General features: G+C 37.8%; 2 protein-coding genes across 2 annotated transcripts; one reads left to right on the forward strand and one right to left on the reverse strand.

The window, feature by feature from the left end:
* The first annotated feature begins 4,201 nt into the window (after positions 1-4,201).
* LOC116137750 (secreted RxLR effector protein 161-like) lies at positions 4,202-4,873 on the forward strand. Its single transcript, XM_031423447.1, has one exon. The coding sequence runs from the start codon at positions 4,202-4,204 to the stop codon at positions 4,871-4,873; it is 672 nt and encodes a 223-aa protein (XP_031279307.1).
* Positions 4,874-6,991: 2,118 nt separating this feature from the next.
* On the reverse strand, positions 6,992-7,425 carry LOC116137716 (stress-induced protein KIN2-like). Its single transcript, XM_031423402.1, has 3 exons — positions 7,369-7,425; positions 7,194-7,262; positions 6,992-7,066 (listed from the first exon to the last, which is right to left on the reverse strand). The coding sequence occupies exons 1-3, from the start codon at positions 7,423-7,425 to the stop codon at positions 6,992-6,994; spliced, it is 201 nt and encodes a 66-aa protein (XP_031279262.1).
* Positions 7,426-22,137: the final 14,712 nt, after the last annotated feature.

Raw genomic sequence — 22,137 nt, forward strand, 5'->3', positions numbered from 1 at the left:
TAACCAGCTATTGAATAGTGAGAAAAATAATATTTCTCTGACATGGTACTGTTGCCAATATCAGATAGTGTCTCTTGTAGATTGAATATTTATCTTTTGTATATTTACATTTATAAGTGTTAATATCCAAAGCTCAAAACGCAACGTTTCTGCAGAATTTCATTAAGCAAAACACTGCAGTTTCACTCAAGATTAGAGCATATATCAGCCGCTAAAATCAAGCAGATCCAAGGGCCAGAATTAGTGCACAAGGTCAAACTATAAAAGGGAGAGCTTTTTTACACAGAAACAGCTTTTTTGCTCCTTCTCTTTTACACATCAGATCTGTTTTACTTTTGAGTGTTGAGAGTTTGTTTCAATCTTGTTTTTAGTTGCAAATCTATGTAATCCTAGGTGAAGGCAGGTTGTTCCTTTAGGTTTAGAGAGACTGGGCCAGGTCATCTCTAGGGATTGTTGTCAGGTTTGTGTGAGTGAGTTTCTTGATTGATCTTTCGGTAAATCAGTGAGAGTTTTTCTGTAATCTATAATAACGTTTATTCCTAGTGCAGTGAGCCCCAAAAATTCCTAGAGCTCAACGTGGATGTAATCTTTCCTTTGTGGAAAGGTGAACCACGGTAAATTTGGTGTTCTTGAGTTGGTTGATTGTTGATTTTGTAGAGTGTGTGTGTTATCTGTGTTATTTGTGCATGTGATTGGGTGAGAATTGATTGTGGATTTTTATAACAGTGATATTAGAGCGAGGTTAGTGTTGTCAATCTAGGGTTTCTTGATTTTTCGAAATCTAGGGTTTAGTCATAAATTGGGATTTCTTGATTAAAGGCTTAGGAGAGTCTAGGATTAGAAATTTTGAAAATTAGGGATATCAATTGGAGAAGGAGAGGACAATCTTGGTTTCTTTCTTGGGTTCTATTTAGTAATCACCAAACACAAAAAACAAACACATTCAGTCATGAGTACAACTAGGGTTGAGATCACTAGAAGATGAAAGCTTTGATGTCCCACAACAAAGTGTCTATTGCACTGGAGAAGGATTCCACCAAGTGGCCGGAGGAGAAGCTAAAGAAAAAGGCCGAAGTGGATGAAGAGGCCCACAACTTAATCATCATGAACCTTGCCGATAGTGTGTTGCGGAAGATCGATGGGTTTGAAACCCCAATTGGCTTCTAGGGTAAGCTTGAATCTCTTTATTCTTTACAATCAGGTCCTAATCTAGCATACTTAAAAGGTGCCCTATTTTCGTATAAAATGGACAGTAATAGGACTATTGAGGAGAACCTGGATGAGTTCTTGAAAATGACCCTGGTTCTCAAGGGTACTGATCAAGAACTTAGTGATTCCAGCCTTGCCATGATTCTTTTAAATTCTTTGAATGATGAATATCAAGTAGTAAAGAATGCTTTGCAGTACACTGGCACTGTACCTAGTGTAGATTTAATTGTTACTGGGTTAAAAGCTAGGGAGTTAGAACTTAGGGTTCATAAAAGGAGTGGTAATAGCCTATTTATTAAGGGTAAGGGCGAAATTAGTCAGGTGGGTAGTAATCCTCATCACGGCTGTGGCTCTAGGAACAAAAAGAAGGGTAAAAACACTAACAAATCCAAAAGGGAAACCCGAAAATGTTTCTATTGCAATAAGACTGGTCATCTAAAGAAAAACTATTTTGAGTGGATTAGGAAACAGAAACAGTCCAACACTGAGAGCAATTTAGCCACCACAAAACATAGCATTGAAGAATCAGAGGTCCTAATAGTGTCTAAGGCTGATACCATAGGGGAATGGGTGTTAGATTATGGTTGCTCATTCCACATGAGTCCAAACAAAAATTGGTTCCAAGATTTTGAACCAAATGACTGTGAGACTGTGTTTATAGGAAATAACAATGCATGCAAGGTTCAGGGAGTTGGTAGTATATCCTTGAGGATGAATAATGGAAAACTAGTCAAACTTACTAAGGTTCGGTATATTCCAGATCTCAAGAGAAACTTGATTTCATTAGGAGTCTTAGATGGATCTGGGTGTTGTTATAAGGCAAAAAATGGTTGCTTAAATGTCTATAAGGGTAACATCATAGTACTTAGTGGGGTAAGAAGAATGGGTTGTACATCTTGAGTGGGGGTTACTGTTCTAATTGTTTGCTTACTACAAATCTGATAGACACTGAAAAGTGGCATTTAAGGTTAGGGCATATGAGCCAAAAATGCCTAGATACTCTAAGTAAACAGGGGTTGTTTGGTAGGGATGTCATTAGTGATCTAAAGTTTTGTGAAACTTGTATAATGAAGAAGCAACATAGGCTAAGTTTTCATAAGGGGACACACCAGGCCACTAACTGTTTAGAATACTTACATGCTGATCTTTGGGGGCCAGAAAAGATAAAATCTCATGGGGGCAGTAGCTATTTCCTGTCGATAGTGGATGACTACAGTAGGAAAGTGTGGGTTTTTCTGCTTAGATCTAAAAATGAGGCTTTAGATAGGTTCAAGAATTGGCAAACACTTGTAGAAAACCAAGTGGATTAAAAGGTTAAAGCCCTTAGGATAGATAATGGGCTAGAGTTCTGCAATTTAGAGTTTGATAGATACTGAAGTGATAAAGGTATTTTGAGACACAGAACAGTCAGGGGAACTCCTCAGCAAAATGGAGTAGCTGAGAGAATGAATAGGACATTGTTAGAAAAGGTGAGATGCTTACTGTTCACATTAGGATTACCTAAGACCTTTTGGGGAGAAACCCTCAACACTGCAGCATATTTAGTCAATAGAAGCCCCTATAGTGCAATAGGTTTCACCTGTCCCAAGGAGAGATGGTCCAAAAGAAAGCCAAACCTAAACCACCTTAGGGTCTTTGGGTGTGCAACCTATGCACACACAAAAGAAGGGAATCTTGAACCTAGGTCACTAAAGTGTGTTTTCCATGGTTATCAAGAAGGGACTAAGGGATTCAGATTATGGGAAAGAACATCACCAGGGGTTAAAGTAATAATCAGTAGGGATGTTATTTTTAATGAAGATATTTTTCCTTGCAAAACTACTAACCCTGGTGCAGGTACCTCTAACATTGATCCTATAAGTCAAGAACCAAATGCAGGGACACAAATTGAGGTGGAGCCTCAAGTATTCAACCTGATGAAGAAATTGAAATGGCAGCCCTGGATCATGACCAGGAGGGTGAACCAACTGAGAACTTAGAACCAACCCAAGAAAAGTCCTTGGCACAGTATCAGCTAACCAAAGACAGGACCCGTAAAGAGATTAGACCTCCAGCAAGATATTCCTCTGCTGATTTGATCTTCACTGCACTGGTGGCTGGAGCTGAAGTACTAAGATCAGAACCTGATAGCTATGAGGAAGCAATCAGATCAAAGGACAAGGACAAGGACAAGGACAAATGGCAGGCTGCAATAGAGGAAGAAATGCAGTCTCTGAAGGTCAACAGAACATGGTCCTTAGTCCCAACTCCAAAGGATCAGAAACCAGTTGAATGTCGATAGCTATTCAAGGTAAAAGAAGGTATAAACTCTTCTGACCCTCCTAGGTATAAGGCTAGACTTGTAGCTAAAGGTTATGAAATTTTCTCACCAGTAGTTAAGTATAAAACAATTAGGATTATGTTGGTTGTAGTTGCACATTATGACCTAGAACTAGAGCAACTAGATGTTAAGGCTGCTTTTCTACATGGAAACCTAGAAGAGAAAATATATATGAGACAACCTGCTGGATTTGTTGATAAAATTCTTCAAAATTATGTGTGTTTGCTTCATAAGTCATTGTATGGACTGAAACAGTCCCTTAGGCAATGGTACAAGAGGTTTGATGCATTTATTTTAAGCATTGGGTTTAATAGGAGCAAATATGATAGTTGCTTTTATTTTGCTTTGGATAATGATATGCCTTTTTATTTACTCTTATATGTGGATGACATGCTCTTGATTAGCAAATCTAAATCTAGGATAGATGGGCTAAAGAGTAAACTTAAGGCGGAGTTTGACATGAAAGACTTAGGATGTGTTAAAAGGATATTAGGAATGGTAATACATAGGAATAGAAACTGTCATGAATTAAGATTAACTCAAAGCTCCTACTTAAAAAAATTAGTTTCTAAGTTTAATATGGCTGAATCAAAGGTTGTATCTATGCCTTTAGCAAGTCATTTCATACTTAGTAAACACCAATGTCCCAAAACAGATTCTGAGTTAATAAAGATGGAACAAGGCCCTTATGCAAATGTAATAAGGTCAATTATGTATGCCATGATTAGCACCAGACCTGACCTTTCCTTTTCTATGTCATTGCTGAGTCGTTTTATGTCAAATCCTGGGTCAGAACACTGGTCAGCCCTTAAATGGGTTCTGAGGTATATTAATGGCACTTCACATATTGGTTTGGAATATTGTAAAAGATATAATTCACTTGATCTTGTGGGTTTTGTAGATTCTGATTTTGTAGGGGATAAAGACACAAGAAAATCAACCACTACTTATGTCTTCACATTGGGAGGAAACTGTGTGAGCTGGAAATCCCAGCTCCAGCCTATTGTGGCACTCTCCCCAACTGAGGTAGATTATGTGGCTATTGCTGATGTATTCAAGGAAGCACTGTGGCTCCAAGGAATACTAACTGAAGTGAATTTGATTGATGGAGTAGCCACAATTTATTCAGATAGCCAAAGCGCCATTCACCTGAGCAAGAATCCTGTCTATCATGACAGGACCAAACATGTGGATGTCAGATTTCATTTCGTCAGAGATCTAGTTGCCCAAGTATTGATCATCTTGAAGAAAGTCCCAACAGAAGATAATCCTACTGATATGGGTACCAAGATTGTCACTGTTACCAAGTTCAAGCATTGCTTGAACCTACTGTTTGTCCAGTAACAGGCAACAACTGAGCTATGAAGGGAGTTTAGGATGGTGAGCTACATTTAGGAAATTTGGGTTGTAGAAGTTTTAAGTTTCAAGGTGGAGAATTGTTAATATCTGAAGCTCAAAACACAACGTTTCTGCATAATTTCATTAAGCAAAACGCTGCAGTTTCACTCAAGATTAGAGCAGATCTCAGCCACTAAAATCAAGCAAATCCAAGGGCCAGAATTAGCGCACAAGGTCAAACTATAAAAGGGAGAGCATTTTTTACACAGAAACAGTTTTTTTGCTCCTTCTCTTTTACGCATCAGATCTATTTTACTTTTGAGTGTTGAGAGTTTGTTTCAATCTTGTTTTGAGTTGCAAATCTGTGTAATCCTGGGTGAGGGCAGGTTGTTCCTTTAGGTTTAGAGAGACTGGGTCAGGTCATCTCTAGGGATTGTTGTCAGGTTTGTGTGAGTGAGTTTCTTGATTGATCTTTGGGTAAATCAGTGAGAGTTTTTCTGTAATTTGTAATAACGTTTATTCCTAGTGCAGTGAGCCCCAAAAATTCCTGGAGCTCAACGTGGATGTAATCTTTCCTTTGTGGAAGGTGAACCATGGTATATTTGGTGTTCTTGAGTTGGTTGATTGTTGATTTTGTAGTATGTGTGTTATCTGTGTTATTTGTGCGTGTGATTAGGTGAGAATTGATTGTGGATTTTCATAACAATAAGGTCAATAAAAATGAGTGGGTTTAACAAATTGGTGTTCTATTTGGTATTTCTTCCTGATATCTAGTTGAAAGATAACCAGTCACTCTAGAGAAAAATGGTTAAACTTAACTTGGTGGTTTTTTTGCTTTCAATATTTTATAACTAGTTTGCATTGTACTAACTCTGAAGTAAGAGTGCTCAAGAGAAATTCAACATAAAGTCTTTAAAATCTTTGAATAATTGATTTGATCTCAGACTGCATATTACTCTTCAGTTTTGATCTACCTAATGGCAAAAAACGTTGGGTAAATCTATGGTATGATGTCATTCATTTAATCGTTCAATAGAACTGCGCCAAGTCTATGTTTATTTCTCTTTAATCTATCCCAACCGTTAACACAAATGGTGAGTTATAGTATGAATGAATACATAACATGCTTTTATTTGATTTTGAAAGTTGATGTGGTGGAACGAATGTTACCCAAGACTCTCCCATTTAGGGAAAGAGAGTAAAATGAGAGTGGTAAGGCAAATCTCCTTTTAGGGTGCAATGTCTTACATAGATGTGTGGTCAATTGCCACAATCCTACTGAAAGTTAATGAACAAAGAGGAAGATTTGTAATGCTTGTTGAAGCTGCAGGTTAGGAATCAGTAAACGTGTGCTTTCGAGATAACCTAGAAAAGAAGACCTTTGTTCGTCCTGGTGAAGATGAATGTCCTTAGTTGGAAGGATTGGAATGGTGAATCAAAGGTCAATTTTTTCCGGAGATTGTGCTGCAGTGATTTACAGATAAATGTTGTTTTTTACTTTATAACAGGAGATAATTACAGTCGTTTGAGCATGATTTTTTACTTCACATCTTGCTTGTCAAATCTGAAACATTCCTGGCAAGGAGTAGATAGTATTTTTCCTTTTTTGGTTTGAAGTATCCATTATTTTCTTGTTTGAATTGTAGGCTTTTTCATGCAGGATTGTTTGCAACAACCTGTTGAGTTATGATCATTTGCTTGCAATCTGATATATATCAATGGTATTCTTCACCACAATCTTATGACTCCAGAATCTTAGCCGATTTCATAAATTTTTGAATAAAAATTGTGTGATATATGGCTACTAGGTCAATTGAATTAATGGAATGTGTTGTCCGAGACTCATTTATCAGTGACCTGCTAAAAGATTCAGACTAGGGGCATCATATTATTTTAATGCATTTCAAAGATAAGGAAAAGTGATTGAAGACTCAAGACTAGAAACAATTCATTAAAGCTCTCTCTTTATGTTCGAAGTACACAACGGTGACAAGAAACAAAGAAAGGAAAAGGACACAAAAAAACAGCCAGCTATTGATGAGCTAAACAATGGCAAAAACAAATAAACTGGTTAAATGTGTACTATTCGAAGAGAAGCAGGTGGGTGTCACTCATCCTTTGGTTTTATTTGTTGATTCCAACGGCATTCTTGGCAGCATCAGCAGCACCCTGAGCTTTATCCTGCATTTGCTGGCCAGCCTGTATACATGTGTTTATCATTAGTCATGAACTTCAACAACAATTAAGCCTGGTTAGTTGAATGAACTTCAACCCCTTCTAGTCTTTATTCATCTCTAGATGTAAGTTTTTCGCTTTGTATAGATACCTGTTGGCACGACTCCTTGGCAGATTGGGCAGCATTATTAGCCTTATCCATCATCTGGCTGCTCTTTTCCTGGAAGAAAATGTAAATATTTACATCATTAAAGATTATGCAATATGTATCATGGATGTTGAACTGGAATTAAGGAATGTTAATGTTCATTTATGTAAGAGGTCACCTGAGCTTGGCCTTTGGCCTGGCCGGCTTGGAAACCTGTGTTCTGGGATTGGTCCATTTTCAGTTTTCTCTGGAATTAACGCGGAAGATAGTAGGAACTAAAACTCAATTGCTTTCATGAGGTAGAACTCATAACCTGTTCCGCTTTATAGTGTGTAGATGGCCATTTTTAGACATCTGTGATGCCATGTGACATGTGTTTCAATATGGTTTAAGTTGGAGCAAATTTGGGCCTTTGGACCAGGGATGCTGTTGACAATATTTTGCTATTTCTGATGTAGAGATGACTAATGCAGCGTTAATGAAGAAACTGCCACATGGAGATCATGTCTCCTATTCTCTTGCTTTGGCTCTAGACTTCTGACTTTATCATCTTCAGCTAGGTGGTAGGATTTTCACTCTGTGAATTGATAACATCTTCCCCTCCAGAAAGAACAATTAATAGGTTTTGGATATTTTTGAAGGTCTTAGCTTTTTGCCATCAGAGATCAGGCTTGAAGCCTCATTGGACAGTATTGATTGATTAACATGATGGGAAGAATTATTCTTTTTAGATAATATTGTAAGTAAAAAGTTCATATTGAATAAACGATTTTATCTTGCTAAGATTTTAATTGAACCCAATACTATGTGAGACATTTTTCCTAATTGGGCATGTCCATTATCAACAGGTTTCTCTTTGGAAGGTCATGTATCTTCAAAGGTTTCCCTTTGGAAGGTTGTGTCTCTTCTAAAGGTCATGTCTTTACAAAAGGTCATGTTTTTTCAAAAGGTTGTACTCATATCTCAAAATAGTTTCACAAAAGGTACATTCTCATTTAAAAGGTACCAACAATCCTATATAAGGAATTAGATTTTTTGTAGAAGTACAATGGAAAAGAAAAACCACAACAATTCTATTAAAACCAAAACTCTCTTTAGTCTGCTTCTGTTTTGTGCATAACATAAGTAGATTCTTTACTATATCTTAAAGAAATTTGACGATCCTATTTGCATTAATAAATGGGCGTGTTCGTTTTTGTGATGCTGGTTATTCAAAGAAGAAGAGAGATGAAAACTAAAAACTGGACACACTTTTTCATTAGACAAAAACTGCATATAACATACTTCAATTACTGTTTCAACAACCAGCAGACCACTTTTCCTTAATCTCAGCTAAGCCACATAAAAGGCTAACTACTTCATTACAAAAGCTGAGCCATTAAATAAAGGATTAACATTAAATTACAATACATCTTAAGTTACTAAAAAGAGAAGCACTCCCATGCAGTCCATGCAAAGCAAAAACTCTTCCAGGTTTCACATACATTCGGCAACCAACTTCCAGCACAGCATCAACCTTCAACACTCCACCTTGGAGCTTTGGCTGGAAACACCAAGTTTTAGCCTCAAGGCTTCAAACTTGGATTTGCATAATGCCTTTGTCATGATATCTGCAACCTGGTCTTCTCCTCGGCAGTGAACTAAGTTCACTTCTCCACACTGTTCAGCTTCCCTAACAGCATGATATTTGATTTTAATATGCTTTGTTCTGCCGTGAATTTTACTTTGTTTATGTGATTATTCAAGAATGACTTGAGTGTACTTCCTAAAACAAAAAATGTGAAGTGTACAGTTTAGGAGGTTTAAAACTCAAGTAGAAACCAAGCTAGTGTAAGGATAAAGGTGTGAGAAGTGGTAATAGGGGTGAATATACCTCATGGGAGTTTGAATCAATATGAGGGATGCTAGAATATGGCTAGTATAGCTGTCCTTACACTCCTCAACAAAATGGAGCAAGTGAAAGGAAAAATAGGACAATGATGGAGATGTCAAATGCATGCTGACTAAAAAAAGTTTGCCAAATGAGTTGTGGGCAAAATCTGTGAACACTAGTGAGACTTGTTGAATAGGATTCCAACTAAGGCTTTATAAGATCAAACTCCCTTTGAAACATGGTATGGAGTCAAGCCTCAAGTGGACCGTCTTAGAATCTTTGGTAGTGATGTTAGTCCTCATACCATCCATCAAAAGATCAAACTTGATGACAAAGCAAAAGTTGGAATCCTAGTTGGTTACACGCCAATCACAGGCATACAAATTTATATTCCGGGTCTAAAAAGGTGGTGATTTCAAGATGTGAGGGTTGATGAGAGGTCAGTTTGGAACTAGAGGAGAAGAAAATTCAAGATGATACAAAGGCCACTGCAAAGGGAACAAGCTGCTGACAATTGGTGGGGTAGATTCTGATACAGAAGAAGAAACATCAGTTAGAGGGACCAGACCTCTTGCTGAGATTTATGGGAGATGCAATGAGCTATGCTTGAACCATCATCCTATTCAAGAGGCAACCAAGTTAGAGTCATGGAGAATTGCGATGCATGAGGGATTGTCCATGATAGAAAAATGGAACTGGAAGCTGTGGACAGACTGCGATAGAAAAATGATCCAAGTTAAGGCATCTTTAAGAGAAAATTGAACCCTGATGGTTCATTTGAAGCACAAAGCTAGACTTTTTGTCAAAGGCTTTGCAAATCACTGGTGTAGACTTTCAAGACACATTTGCACTGTTGCTAGATGATACAATTCGGTTAATCCTTGCATTGGAGCTAATTCAAGTGGAAAGTTTACCAAATGAGATGTCAACTCAGCCTTCTTAATGGTTGGCTTGATGAAGAATCTTGTTGAAGAGCCTAAGGGACACGAAGTCAGAGGGAATAAGACTTTATATGGCCTAAAACAAGCTCCAAGGGCTGGTACAGCATAATAATAATACCTGGTTAGCCTAGGATATGCGAGGAGTCCAAATGAGCACTTTGTATGTGAAGAAGTTAATGAATATGTGATCATGATTTCCTTGTATGTAGATGATTTGCTGTGATAGGAAAAAATTCCATTCAGGTTGAAGAGTTTAGAAGGCAATGCACAAAGAGTTTGAGATGACTGATTGGGAGAGATGACCATTTTGAATGGAAATACATCAATCTCAAAAGAAATTTTATATGTAAAAAGAAATATGCTAATGAGATGCTGAAGAAGTTTGGGTTGACGGATGTAAATCAGTTGGCACACCTTTGGTGTAAAAAGTTGTGTAAAGAGGATGGAGCAGCCCTGGTAGATGAACAAATTATAGAAGTTTGGTGGGAGTTGTGTATTAACAACAACAAGACCTGATCTAATGTTTGCCACTAGTCTCCTATCAGATTTATGAGCAAACCAAGTGAGGAGCAACTTAGAGCAGCTAAGAGAGTGTTGGGTTTATCAGAGGGATGACATGTCATGGAATCGGTTCAGGAAGTCCGAAAACTTCAGATTGGTGGCTATGTAGATAGTGATTGGGGTGGTTCTTGTATGTGAGATATGCGAAGCACATCAGGGTATGTTTTCTTGTTGAATTGTGGAGGTAAACAATGTGAGCCTACTGAAATTTTTGTGATAATCATCGACTATAGCTATGGCAAAGAATCTATCATGCATGGTCAAACTAACCATAAAAATCAAGTTTCATCGGTGAGAGAGGCTGAGCAATGCAGGGAAATCAGATTGACTCACTACAGGGGAGAGATCAATTGGCAAACATCTTTACAAAGGCTTCATGTAAGTCCAGTTTGAAAATCTTAAACTTAAACTTGGGTGTCAAAGCAAAATATCAAGGAGGAGTGTTCAAATATTTTGCTTGAAACAAATTTTTTTGATTGTTAAACTAAAGCTAGAAACTGGCAGCAAAAAGCAGAATTTGAAGTGGTGAAGTTCGCTTGGGAGTAGTTCACCGAAGATGGTTTTTAGGCATGCTAAAATGATGTTTTTTGGTGAATTCAGCATACATTAAGCTGCCTACTTTATATCATGTTAATGTGATGTAATTTGAGTTGCTAAAGATGTAGGTTAAGATGTATTTTGGCATTAAAATATGTTTTAATGTTAGGTACATAGGGGCATTAAGATGTATAAACTTGTTGCTCTTTAGAATGAATAAAAAACAAAAAACAAGTCTTCCAGTCTCTCATCTCTTCTTCTTCTGTCTCTCTGTATACTTAGTTGTGTTCAAGCTCCAATAATCAACCAACAGCTCTACTCATGGGACTCGTGGGTGGGGCAGATGAAGTTGCTCTAAGTGCCATTGGGGCTCTTGGAAATGGTAATATGGATTTATTTGAACCTTTCATTATAGAATATTATGTGTATTTAATGTGTTCCTATTTTTACTAAATTCAATTCTAGATACTATGGCAATTTGTTTAGCTGATGAAGTTGCTCTTAGTTTAGAGGCTCTATTGGACTGTTGCTGTGATTGTTTATAGATTTTTCTTGCCATGAAGAATATTCTTTAAGATGTGTACCTGTCTTCTGTTTATGAACAATTTGTTGTTGTTTCAATTCATTCTATTCTTAATGCAGATTGAAGCATGCAAAACTGGTTCAAAATTCTGCTAATTGGTCCATGTTTATACCTCCCGTTCATGTAACTTATGTGGCAAAGGTAGTTGAATGCTACAATAGATCCAACGTTCCCTACTAGCATCATCGATGTATATGGTATACTACAACTGGCCACTAAAAATCAGCTTAGACTTGTAGGGATCTCTTCTCTATATATTATTATATTGTTCTATATGATATCAATAACCAGCTATTGAATAGTGAGAAAATAATATTTCTCTGACATGGTACTGTTGCCAATATCAGATAGTGTCTCTGTAGATTGAATATTTATCTTTGTATATTTACATTTATAAGTGTTAATATCCAAAGCTCAAAACGCAACGTTTCTGCAGAATTCATTAAGCAAAACACTGCAGTTTCACTCAAGATTAGAGCATATATCAGCCGCTAAAATCAAGCATCCAAGGGCCAGAATTAGTGCACAAGGTCAAACTATAAAAGGGAGAGCTTTTACACACAGAAACAGCTTTTGCTCCTTCTCTTTTACACATCAGATTGTTTTACTTTTGAGTGTTGAGAGTTTGTTTCAATCTTGTTTTTAGTTGCAAATAGAATCCTAGGTGAAGGCAGGTTGTTCTTTAGGTTTAGAGAGACGGGCCGGTCATCTCTAGGGATTGTTGTCAGGTTTGTGTGAGTGAGTTTCTTGATTGATTTTCGGTAAATCAGTGAGAGTTTTTCTGTAATCTATAATAACGTTTATTCCTAGTGCAGTGAGCCCCAAAAATTCCTAGAGCTCAACGTGGATGTAATCTTTCCTTTGTGGAAAGGTGAACCACGGTAAATTTGGTGTTCTTGAGTTGGTTGATTGTTGATTTTGTAGAGTGGTGTGTGTTATCTGTGTTATTGTGCAGTGATTGGGTGAGAATTGATTGTGGATTTTTATAACAGTGATATTAGAGCGAGGTTAGTGTTGTCAATCTAGGGTTTCTTGATTTTTCGAAATCTAGGGTTTAGTCATAAATGGGATTTCTTGATTAAAGGCTTAGGAGAGTCTAGGATTAGAAATTTTGAAAATTAGGGATATCAATTGGAGAAGGAGAGGACAATCTTGGTTTCTTCTTGGGTTTTATTTAGTAATCACCAAACACAAAAACCACACATTCAGTCATGAGTACAACTAGGGTGAGATCACTAGAAGATGAAAGTTTGATGTCCCACAACAAAGTGTCTATTGCACTGGAGAGGATTCCACCAAGTGGCCGGAGGAGAAGCTAAAGAAAAAGGCCGAGTGGATGAAGAGGCCCACAACTTAATCATCATGAACCTTGCGCTAGTGGTGTTGCGGAAGATCGATGGGTTTGAAACCCCAATTGGCTTCTAGGGTAAGCTTGAATCTCTTTATTCTTTACATCAGGTCCTAATCTAGCATACTTAAAAGGTGCCCTATTTTCGTATAAAATGGACAGTAATAGGACTATTGAGGAGAACCTGGATGAGTTCTTGAAAATGACCCTGGTTCTCAAGGGTACTGATCAAGAACTTAGTGATTCCAGCCTTGCCATGATTCTTTTAAATTCTTTGAATGATGAATATCAAGTAGTAAAGAATGCTTTGCAGTACACTGGCACTGTACCTAGTGTAGATTAATTGTTACTGGGTTAAAAGCTAGGGAGTTAGAACTTAGGGTTCATAAAAGGAGTGGTAATAGCCTATTTATTAAGGGTAAGGGCGAAATTAGTCAGGTGGGTAGTATCCTCATCACGGCTGTGGCTCTAGGAACAAAAAGAGGGTAAAAACACTAACAAATCCAAAGGGAAACCGAAAATGTTTCTATTGCAATAAGACTGGTCATCTAAGAAAAAAACTATTTTGAGTGGATTAGGAACAGAAAACAGTCCAACACTGAGAGCAATTTAGCCACCACAAAACATAGCATTGAAGAATCAGAGGTCCTAATAGTGTCTAAGGCTGATACCATAGGGGAATGGGTGTTAGATTATGGTTGTCATTCCACAGAGTCCAAACAAAAATTGGTTCCAAGTTTGAACCAAATGACGGAGACTGTTTTATAGGAATAACAATGCATGCAAGGTTCAGGGAGTTGGTAGTATATCCTTGAGGATGATAATGGAAAACTAGTCAAACTTACTAAGGTTCGGTATATTCCAGATCTCAAGAGAAACTTGATTCATTAGGAGTCTTAGATGGATCTGGGTGTTGTTATAAGGCAAAAATGGTTGCTTAAATGTCTATAAGGGTAACATCATAGTACTTAGTGGGGTAAGAAGAATGGGTTGTACATCTTGAGTGGGGGTTACTGTTCTAATTGTTTGCTTACTACAAATCTGATAGACACTGAAAAGTGGCATTTAAGGTTAGGGCATATGAGCCAAAAATGCCTAGATACTCTAAGTAAACAGGGGTTGTTTGGTAGGGATGTCATTAGTGATCTAAAGTTTTGTGAAACTTGATAATGAAGAAGCAACATAGGCTAAGTTTTCATAAGGGGACACACCAGGCCACTAACTGTTTAGATACTTACATGCTGATCTTGGGGGCAGAAAAGATAAAATCTCATGGGGGCAGTAGCTATTTCCTGTCGATAGTGGATGACACAGTAGGAAAGTGTGGGTTTTTCTGCTTAGATCTAAAAAGAGGCTTTAGATAGGTTCAAGAATTGGCAAACACTTGTAGAAACCAGTGGATTAAAGGTTAAAGCCCTTAGGATAGATAAGGGCTAGAGTTCTGCAATTTAGAGTTTGATAGATACTGAAGTGATAAAGGTATTTTGAGACACAGAACAGTCAGGGGAACTCCTCAGCAAAATGGAGTAGTGAGAGAATGAATAGGACATGTTAGAAAAGGTGAGATGCTTACTGTTCACATTAGGATTACCTAAGCCTTTGGGAGAAACCCTCAACACTGCAGCATATTTAGTCAATAGAAGCCCCTATAGTGCAATAGGTTTCACCTGTCCCAAGGAGAGATGGTCCAAAAGAAAGCCAAACCAAACCACCTTAGGGTCTTTGGGTGTGCAACCTATGCACACACAAAAGAAGGGAATCTTGAACCTAGGTCACAAAGTGTGTTTTCCATGGTTATCAAGAAGGGACTAAGGGATTAGATTATGGGAAAGAACATCACCAGGGGTTAAAGTAATAATCAGTGGGATGTTATTTTTAATGAAGATTTTTCCTGCAAAACTACTAACCCTGGTGCAGGTACCTCTAACATTGATCCTATAAGTCAAGAACAAATGCAGGGAACAAATTGAGGTGGAGCCTCAGTATTCAACCTGATGAAGAAATTGAAATGGCAGCCTGGATCATGACCAGGAGGGTGAACCAACTGAGAACTTAGAACCAACCCAAGAAAGTCCTTGGCACAGTATCAGCTAACAAAGACAGGACCCGTAAAGAGATTAGACCTCCAGCAAGATATTCCTCTGCTGATTTGATCTTCACTGCACTGGTGGTGAGCTGAAGTACTAAGATCAGAAACCTGATAGCTATGAGGAAGCAATCAGATCAAAGGACAGGACAAGGAAGGACAAATGGCAGGCTGCAATAGAGGAAGAAATGCAGTCTCTGAAGGTCAACAGAACATGGTCCTTAGTCCCAACTCCAAAGGATCAGAAACCAGTTGAATGTCGATAGCTATTCAAGGTAAAAGAAGGTATAAACTCTTCTGACCCTCCTAGGTATAAGTAGACTTGTAGCAAGGTATGAAATTTTCTCACCAGTATTAAGTATAAAACAATTAGGATTAGTTGGTTGTGTTGCACATTATGACCTAGAACTAGAGCAACTAGATGTTAAGGCTGCTTTCTACATGGAAACCTAGAAGAGAAAATATATATGAGCAACCTGCTGGATTTGTTGATAAAATTCTTCAAAATTATGTGTGTTTGCTTCATAAGTATTGTATGGACTGAAACAGTCCCTTAGGCAAGGTACAGAGGTTGATGCATTTATTTTAAGCATTGGGTTTAAAGGAGCAAATATGTAGTTGCTTTTATTTGCTTTGGATAATGATATGCCTTTTTATTTACTCTTATATGGGATGACAGCTCTTGATTAGCAAATCTAAATCTAGGATAGATGGCTAAAGAGTAAACTTAAGGCGGAGTTTGACATGAAAGACTTAGGATGTGTTAAAAGGATATTAGGAATGGTAATACAATGGAATAGAAACGTCATGAATTAGATTAACTCAAAGCTCCTACTTAAAAAAATTAGTTTCTAGTTTAATATGGCTGAATCAAAGGTTGTATCTATGCCTTTAGCAAGTCATTTCATACTTAGTAAACACCAATGCCCAAAACAGAGATTCTGAGTTAATAAAGATGGAACAAGGCCTTATGCAAATGTAATAAGGTAATTATGATGCCATGATTAGCACCAGACCTGATTCCTTTTTCTATGTCATTGCTGAGTCGTTTATGTCATCCTGGGTCAGAACACTGGTCAGCCCTAAATGGGTTCTGAGATATAATGGCACTTCACATATTGGTTTGGATATTGTAAAAGATATAATTCACTTGATCTTGTGGGTTTTGTAGATTCTGATTTGTAGGGGATAAAGACACAAGAAAATCAACCCTACTTATGTCTTCACATTGGGAGGAAACTGTGTGAGCTGGAAATCCCAGCTCCAGCCCTATTGTGGCACTCTCCCAACGAGGTAGATTAGTGGCTATTGCTGATGTATTCAAGGAAGCACTGTGGCTCCAAGGAATACTAACTGAAGTGAATTTGATTGATGGAGTAGCCACAATTTATTCAGATAGCCAAAGCGCCATTCACCTGAGCAAGAATCCTGTCTATCATGACAGGACCAAACATGTGGTGTCAGATTTCATTTCGTCAGAGATCTAGTTGCCCAAGTATTGATCATCTTGAGAAGTCCCAACAGAAGATAATCCTACTGATATGGGTACCAAGATTGTCATGTTACCAAGTTCAAGCATTGCTTGAACCTACTGTTTGTCCAGTAACAGCAACAACTGAGCTATGAAGGGAGTTTAGGATGGTGAGCTACATTTAGGAAATTGGGTTGTGAAGTTTTAAGTTTCAGGTGGAGATTGTTAATATCTGAAGCTCAAAACACAACGTTTCTGCATAATTTCATTAAGCAAAACGCTGCAGTTTCACTCAAGATTAGAGCAGATCTCAGCCACTAAAATCAAGCAAATCCAAGGGCCAGAATTAGCGCACAAGGTCAAACTATAAAAGGGAGAGCATTTTTTACACAGAAACAGTTTTTTGCTCCTTCTCTTTTACGCATCAGATTATTTTACTTTTGAGTGTTGAGAGTTTGTTTCAATCTTGTTTTGAGTTGCAAATCTGTGTAATCCTGGGTGAGGGGAGGTTGTTCCTTTAGGTTGAGAGACTGGGTCAGTCATCTCTAGGAGTGTTGTCAGGTTTGTGTGAGTGAGTTTCTTGATTGATCTTGGGTAAATCAGTGAGAGTTTTTTTCTGTAATTTGTAATAACGTTTATTCCTAGTGCGTGAGCCCCAAAAATTCCTGGAGCTCAACGTGGATGTAATCTTTCCTTTGTGGAAGGTGAACCATGGTATATTTGTGCTTGAGTTGGTTGATTGTTGATTTTGTAGTATGTGTGTATCTGGTATTTGTGCGTGTGATTAGGTGAGAATGATTGTGGATTTTCATAACAATAAGGTCAATAAAAATGAGTGGGTTTAACAAATTGGTGTTCTATTTGGTATTTCTTCCTGATATCTAGTTGAAAGATAACCAGTCACTCTAGAGAAAAATGGTTAAACTTAACTTGGTGGTTTTTTTGCTTTCAATATTTTATAACTAGTTTGCATTGTACAACTCTGAAGTAAGAGTGCTCAAGAGAAATTCAACATAAAGTCTTTAAAATCTTTGAATAATTGATTTGATCTCAGACTGCATATTACTCTTCAGTTTTGATCTACCTAATGGCAAAAAACGTTGGGTAAATCTATGGTATGAGTCATTCATTTAATCGTTCAATAGAACTGCGCCAAGTCTATGTTTATTTCTCTTTATCTATCCCAACCGTTAACACAAATGGTGAGTTATAGTATGAATGAATACATACTGCTTTTATTGATTTTGAAAGTTGATGTGGTGGAACGATGTTACCCAAGACTCTCCATTTAGGGAAAGAGAGTAAATGAGAGTGGTAAGGCAAATCTCCTTTTAGGGTGCAATGTCTTACATAGATGTGTGGTCAATTGCCACAATCCTACTGAAGTTAATGAACAAAGAGGAAGATTTGTAATGCTTGTTGAGCTGCGGTTAGGAATCAGTAAACGTGTGCTTTCGAGATAACCTAGAAAGAAGACCTTTGTTCGTCCTGGTGAAGATGAATGTCCTTAGTTGGAAGGATTGGAATGGTGAATCAAAGGTCAATTTTTTCCGGAGATTGTGCTGCAGTGATTTACAGATAAATGTTGTTTTTTTATTATAACAGGAGATAATTACAGTCGTTTGAGCATGATTTTTTACTTCACATCTTGCTTGTCAAATCTGAAAAGTTTGGAGAATTACAATCATTGTATATTTCCTTAGCCACCTTATTTGGTACGATCTGGATTTATCTCTTTCTCACTTCAATTAGTTGGGCTCAAAGCGTGTTCTAACTCAGGATATCATCCATAGAAATGAGTCAAAGAGTATGAATTGAGTTATCCGTGGATGATATCTTGAGAAATATATCCATTCTCTTCTAGTTGAGAAATTCCCAAAGTTCACAAAGGTGGCTATGCATCAGTGTAATCCACCCTCTTTTATCACACAATGATTTTGATAATTAGTTTCTGGAGCAGAGTAATGGTAACAGGGAATGCTTTTGTCCAATTGTAACAGGTGTAATTCTGAGGCTTGACTTTTGTTCAAAGTGATGATGTTTTGCTTGAAACAAACTTTTTTGATTGTTAAACTGAAGCTTGAAACTGGCGGCAAAAAGTAGAATTTGAAGTGGTTAAGTTGGCCAAGGAGCAGTTCACCGAAGCTGGTTTTTAGGCATGCTGGAGTGATTATTTTTGGTGAATTCAGCATACATTAAGCTGCCTACTTTATATCATGTTAATGTAATGTAATTTGAGTTGCTAAAGATGTATGGTTAAGATGTATTTTGGCATTAAAATATGTTTTAATGTTAGGTACAACAGTGGCATTAAGATGTATAAACTTTGTTGCTTCTTAATGAATGAATACAGAAAAAAACAAGTCTTCCACTCTCTTATCTCTTCTTTCTTCTTGTTCTCTCCCGTGTACTTAGTTTGTGTTCAAGCTCCAATAACTAACAACAAGTATCCGAGCTCCATTTGATCTTAAGGGGCCTGCAAAGCTTTCATTCGGCACTTACGCAGTCAGTCCTCATCACACCAAAAACCAATCTTTATGGCAGCAACTTCAGCCTCACTCTTACCTCCAACCTTCAATGGAGAACAGTACCATATGTGGGCTGTATGTGGGCTGTTAAGATGAAGGCTTATCTAAGAGGTCAGAGTTTATGGCAGTACATAGAAGAAGAGAAGTAGCCGCCACAGTTGGGGCCAAATCCAACGTTGAATCAAATAAGAATCCATGAAGAAGAAACTGCAAAAGCTCCAAGAGCTCTATCTCATATACATGCTGCTGTTACAGATCAAGTTTTCACAAGGATAATGGCTTGTGAGACAGCAAAGGAAGCTTGGGACAAGCTCAAGGAAGAATTTGGAGGAAGTAGCTAAACCCGAAATATGCAAGTCTTAAACTTAATGAGAGAGTTTGAGACATCAAAGATGCAAGAAGCTAAAGTGGTTAAGGAGTATGCTAATAGATTAATGAATGTGGTTAACAAGATAAGGTTGTTAGGGGAGGAGATAACAGATAAACTAATTGTAGAGAAAGTATTGGTTAGCTTACCCAAGATGTTTGAGTAAAAAATCTCCTCTTTGGAGGATTCCAAGGACTTGTCTCAGATCACCTTGACTGAGCTTGTTCATGCACTTCAAGCTCAAGAGCAAAGAAGGAAGTTGAGGTAGGAACACAGTGGTGAAACAGCATTGGTTGTCCTGCAAAAGGGCAAGCCAACTCAAGGAGGAAACAAGAAAGATGTTGGAGATAAGAGAGGAAAGGAGAAAGCCAACAGTCAGTGGAATAAACCAGGAGGTTTCAAGGGTTTTCCACCATGTTCACACTGTAAAAAGAAGAACCATGCAGAGAGTAAATGTTGGTTCAGACCAAATATTCAATGTAGGGCATGTAAACAATTCGCCCACATTGAAAAGGTCTGCAAAAACACACCACACCAACCAACACAGCAAGCACAGATGGCTGAAGATCTGCAGCAAAATTCAAAATCAGAATAGCTGTTTGTAGCCTCATGCTATGCTGTTTAGTTCAATGCTAGAGCTTGGTTGATTGACAATGGATGTACAAATCATATAAAACCTGATCTAGAGAATTTTGTGAGTCTAGACCAATCATACCAGTCAAGAGCAAAGGTTGAAAATGGTGACTATGTGAAGGTTAAAGGCAGAGGAGATGTGGCTGTACAGACATTGACAGGTACAAAAATCATTACTAATGTTTTGTTTGTTCCTGAAATCAATCAAAACCTGCTTAGTGTAGGACATATACTTGAAAGAAACTACACTCTGCATTTTGAAAATCAATCCCGCACAATATTAGATAATGAGGGAAATGTGATGATGTATGTAAAAAAGGTGGGAAAGAGCTTCCCAGTTGAGCTCAAAAAATCATAATTTCAAGCCATGTCAGTGAATTCAAATGACACAAACCTATGGCATAAAAGGTATGGTCATTATCATTATGCTGGTCTTAGACAAATGAAGCTCAAAAAATATGGTTCACACCTTATCCGAAATAGAAGAGAATGAGAGTTTGTGTAGAGCATGCCAAATAAGAAAGCGTAGCAGACCAACTTTTCCAACAAACCAGGCCTGGTGAGCTACTGAAAAGCTCCAATTGGTACACACTAATGTGTTTGGACCAATGCAGACCCCATCCATGAGTGGATCCAAGTATTTTACTTTGTTTATTGATGATTATTCAAGAATGACTTGGGTGTACTTCCTAAAAACAAAAAGGTGAAGTTACTGTTGTGTTTAAGAGGTTTAAAACTCAAGTTGCAAACCAAGCTGGTGTAAGGATGAAGGCTGTGAGAAGTGATAATAGGGGTGAATATACCTCATGGGAGTTTGAATCAATATGCAGGGATGTTGGAATATGGCACCAGTATAGCTGTCCTTACACTTCTCAACAAAATGGAGTGAGTGAAAGGAAAAATAGGACAGTGATAGAGATGTCAAGATGCATGCTGACTGAAAAAAAAAGTTTGCCAAAGGAGTTATAGGCAGAATCTGTGAACACTAGTGAGTACTTGTTGAATAGGATTCCAACCAAGGCTTTATAAGATCAAACTCCATTTGAAGCATGCTATGGAGTCAAGCCTCAAGTGGACCATCTTAGAATCTTTGGTAGTGTATGTTATGTCCTCATACTAGCCATCAAAAGATCCAAACTTGATGACAAAGCAAAAGCTGGAATCCTAGTTGGTTACAGCCACCAATCCAAGGCATACAGAATTTATATTCTGGAGTCTAAAAAGGTGGTTATTTCAAGAGATGTGAGGGTTGATGAGAGGTCAGTTTGGAACTAAGAGGAGAAGAAAATTCAAGATGATACAAGGCCACTGCACAGGGAACAAGCTGTTGACAAATTTGGTGGGGCAGATTCTGATGTAGAAGAAGAAACATCAGTTAGAGGGACCAGACCTCTTGCTGAGATTTATGGGAGATGCAATGTAGCAATGCTTGAACCATCATCCTATTCAAAGGCAACCAAGTCAGAGGCATCGAGAATTGTGATGCAGGAGGAGTTGTCCATGATAGAAAAGAATGGAACATGGAAGCTTATGGACAGACCTGCCGATAGAAAAGTGATCTTGGTATCTTTAAGAGAAAATTGAACCCTGATGGTTCAATTTTGAAGCAGAAAGCTAGACTTGTTGTCAAAGGCTTTGTACAACAACATGGTGTAGACTTTCAAGACACATTTACACCTGTTGCTAGACATGATACAATTTGGTTAATCCTTGCATTGGCAGCTCAATTCAAGTGGAAAGTTTACCAAATGGATGTCAAGTCAGCCTTCTTAAATGGTTGGCTTGATGAAGAGATACTTGTTGAACAGCCCGAGTCACACGAAGTCAAAGGGAAATAAGATAAGGTTTATTTGCTGAAGAATGCTTTATATGGCCTAAAACAAGCTCCAAGGGCTTGGTACAGCAGAATTAATGATTACCTGGTCAGCCTAGGATATGCAAGGAGTCCAAATGAGCATACTTTGTTTGTGAAGAAGTTAATGAACATGTGATCATGGTTTCCTTGTATGTAGATGATTT

Source organism: Pistacia vera, unplaced genomic scaffold (assembly GCF_008641045.1).
Source record: "Pistacia vera cultivar Batoury unplaced genomic scaffold, PisVer_v2 Contig333, whole genome shotgun sequence".
NCBI lineage: Eukaryota > Viridiplantae > Streptophyta > Magnoliopsida > Sapindales > Anacardiaceae > Pistacia > Pistacia vera.

Bases quoted from the DNA above. Each gene is read 5' to 3' on its own strand.
- LOC116137750 (XM_031423447.1), top strand. From the start codon at position 4,202: ATGGAACAAGGCCCTTATGCAAATGTAATAAGGTCAATTATGTATGCC.
- LOC116137716 (XM_031423402.1), bottom strand. From the start codon at position 7,425: ATGGACCAATCCCAGAACACAGGTTTCCAAGCCGGCCAGGCCAAAGGC. The intron at 7,263-7,368 runs GTGACCTCTTAC...ATTTTCTTCCAG, and splicing joins AGGCCAAAGGCCAAGCTCAG to GAAAAGAGCAGCCAGATGAT. The intron at 7,067-7,193 runs GTATCTATACAA...ACATGTATACAG, and splicing joins CCAAGGAGTCGTGCCAACAG to GCTGGCCAGCAAATGCAGGA.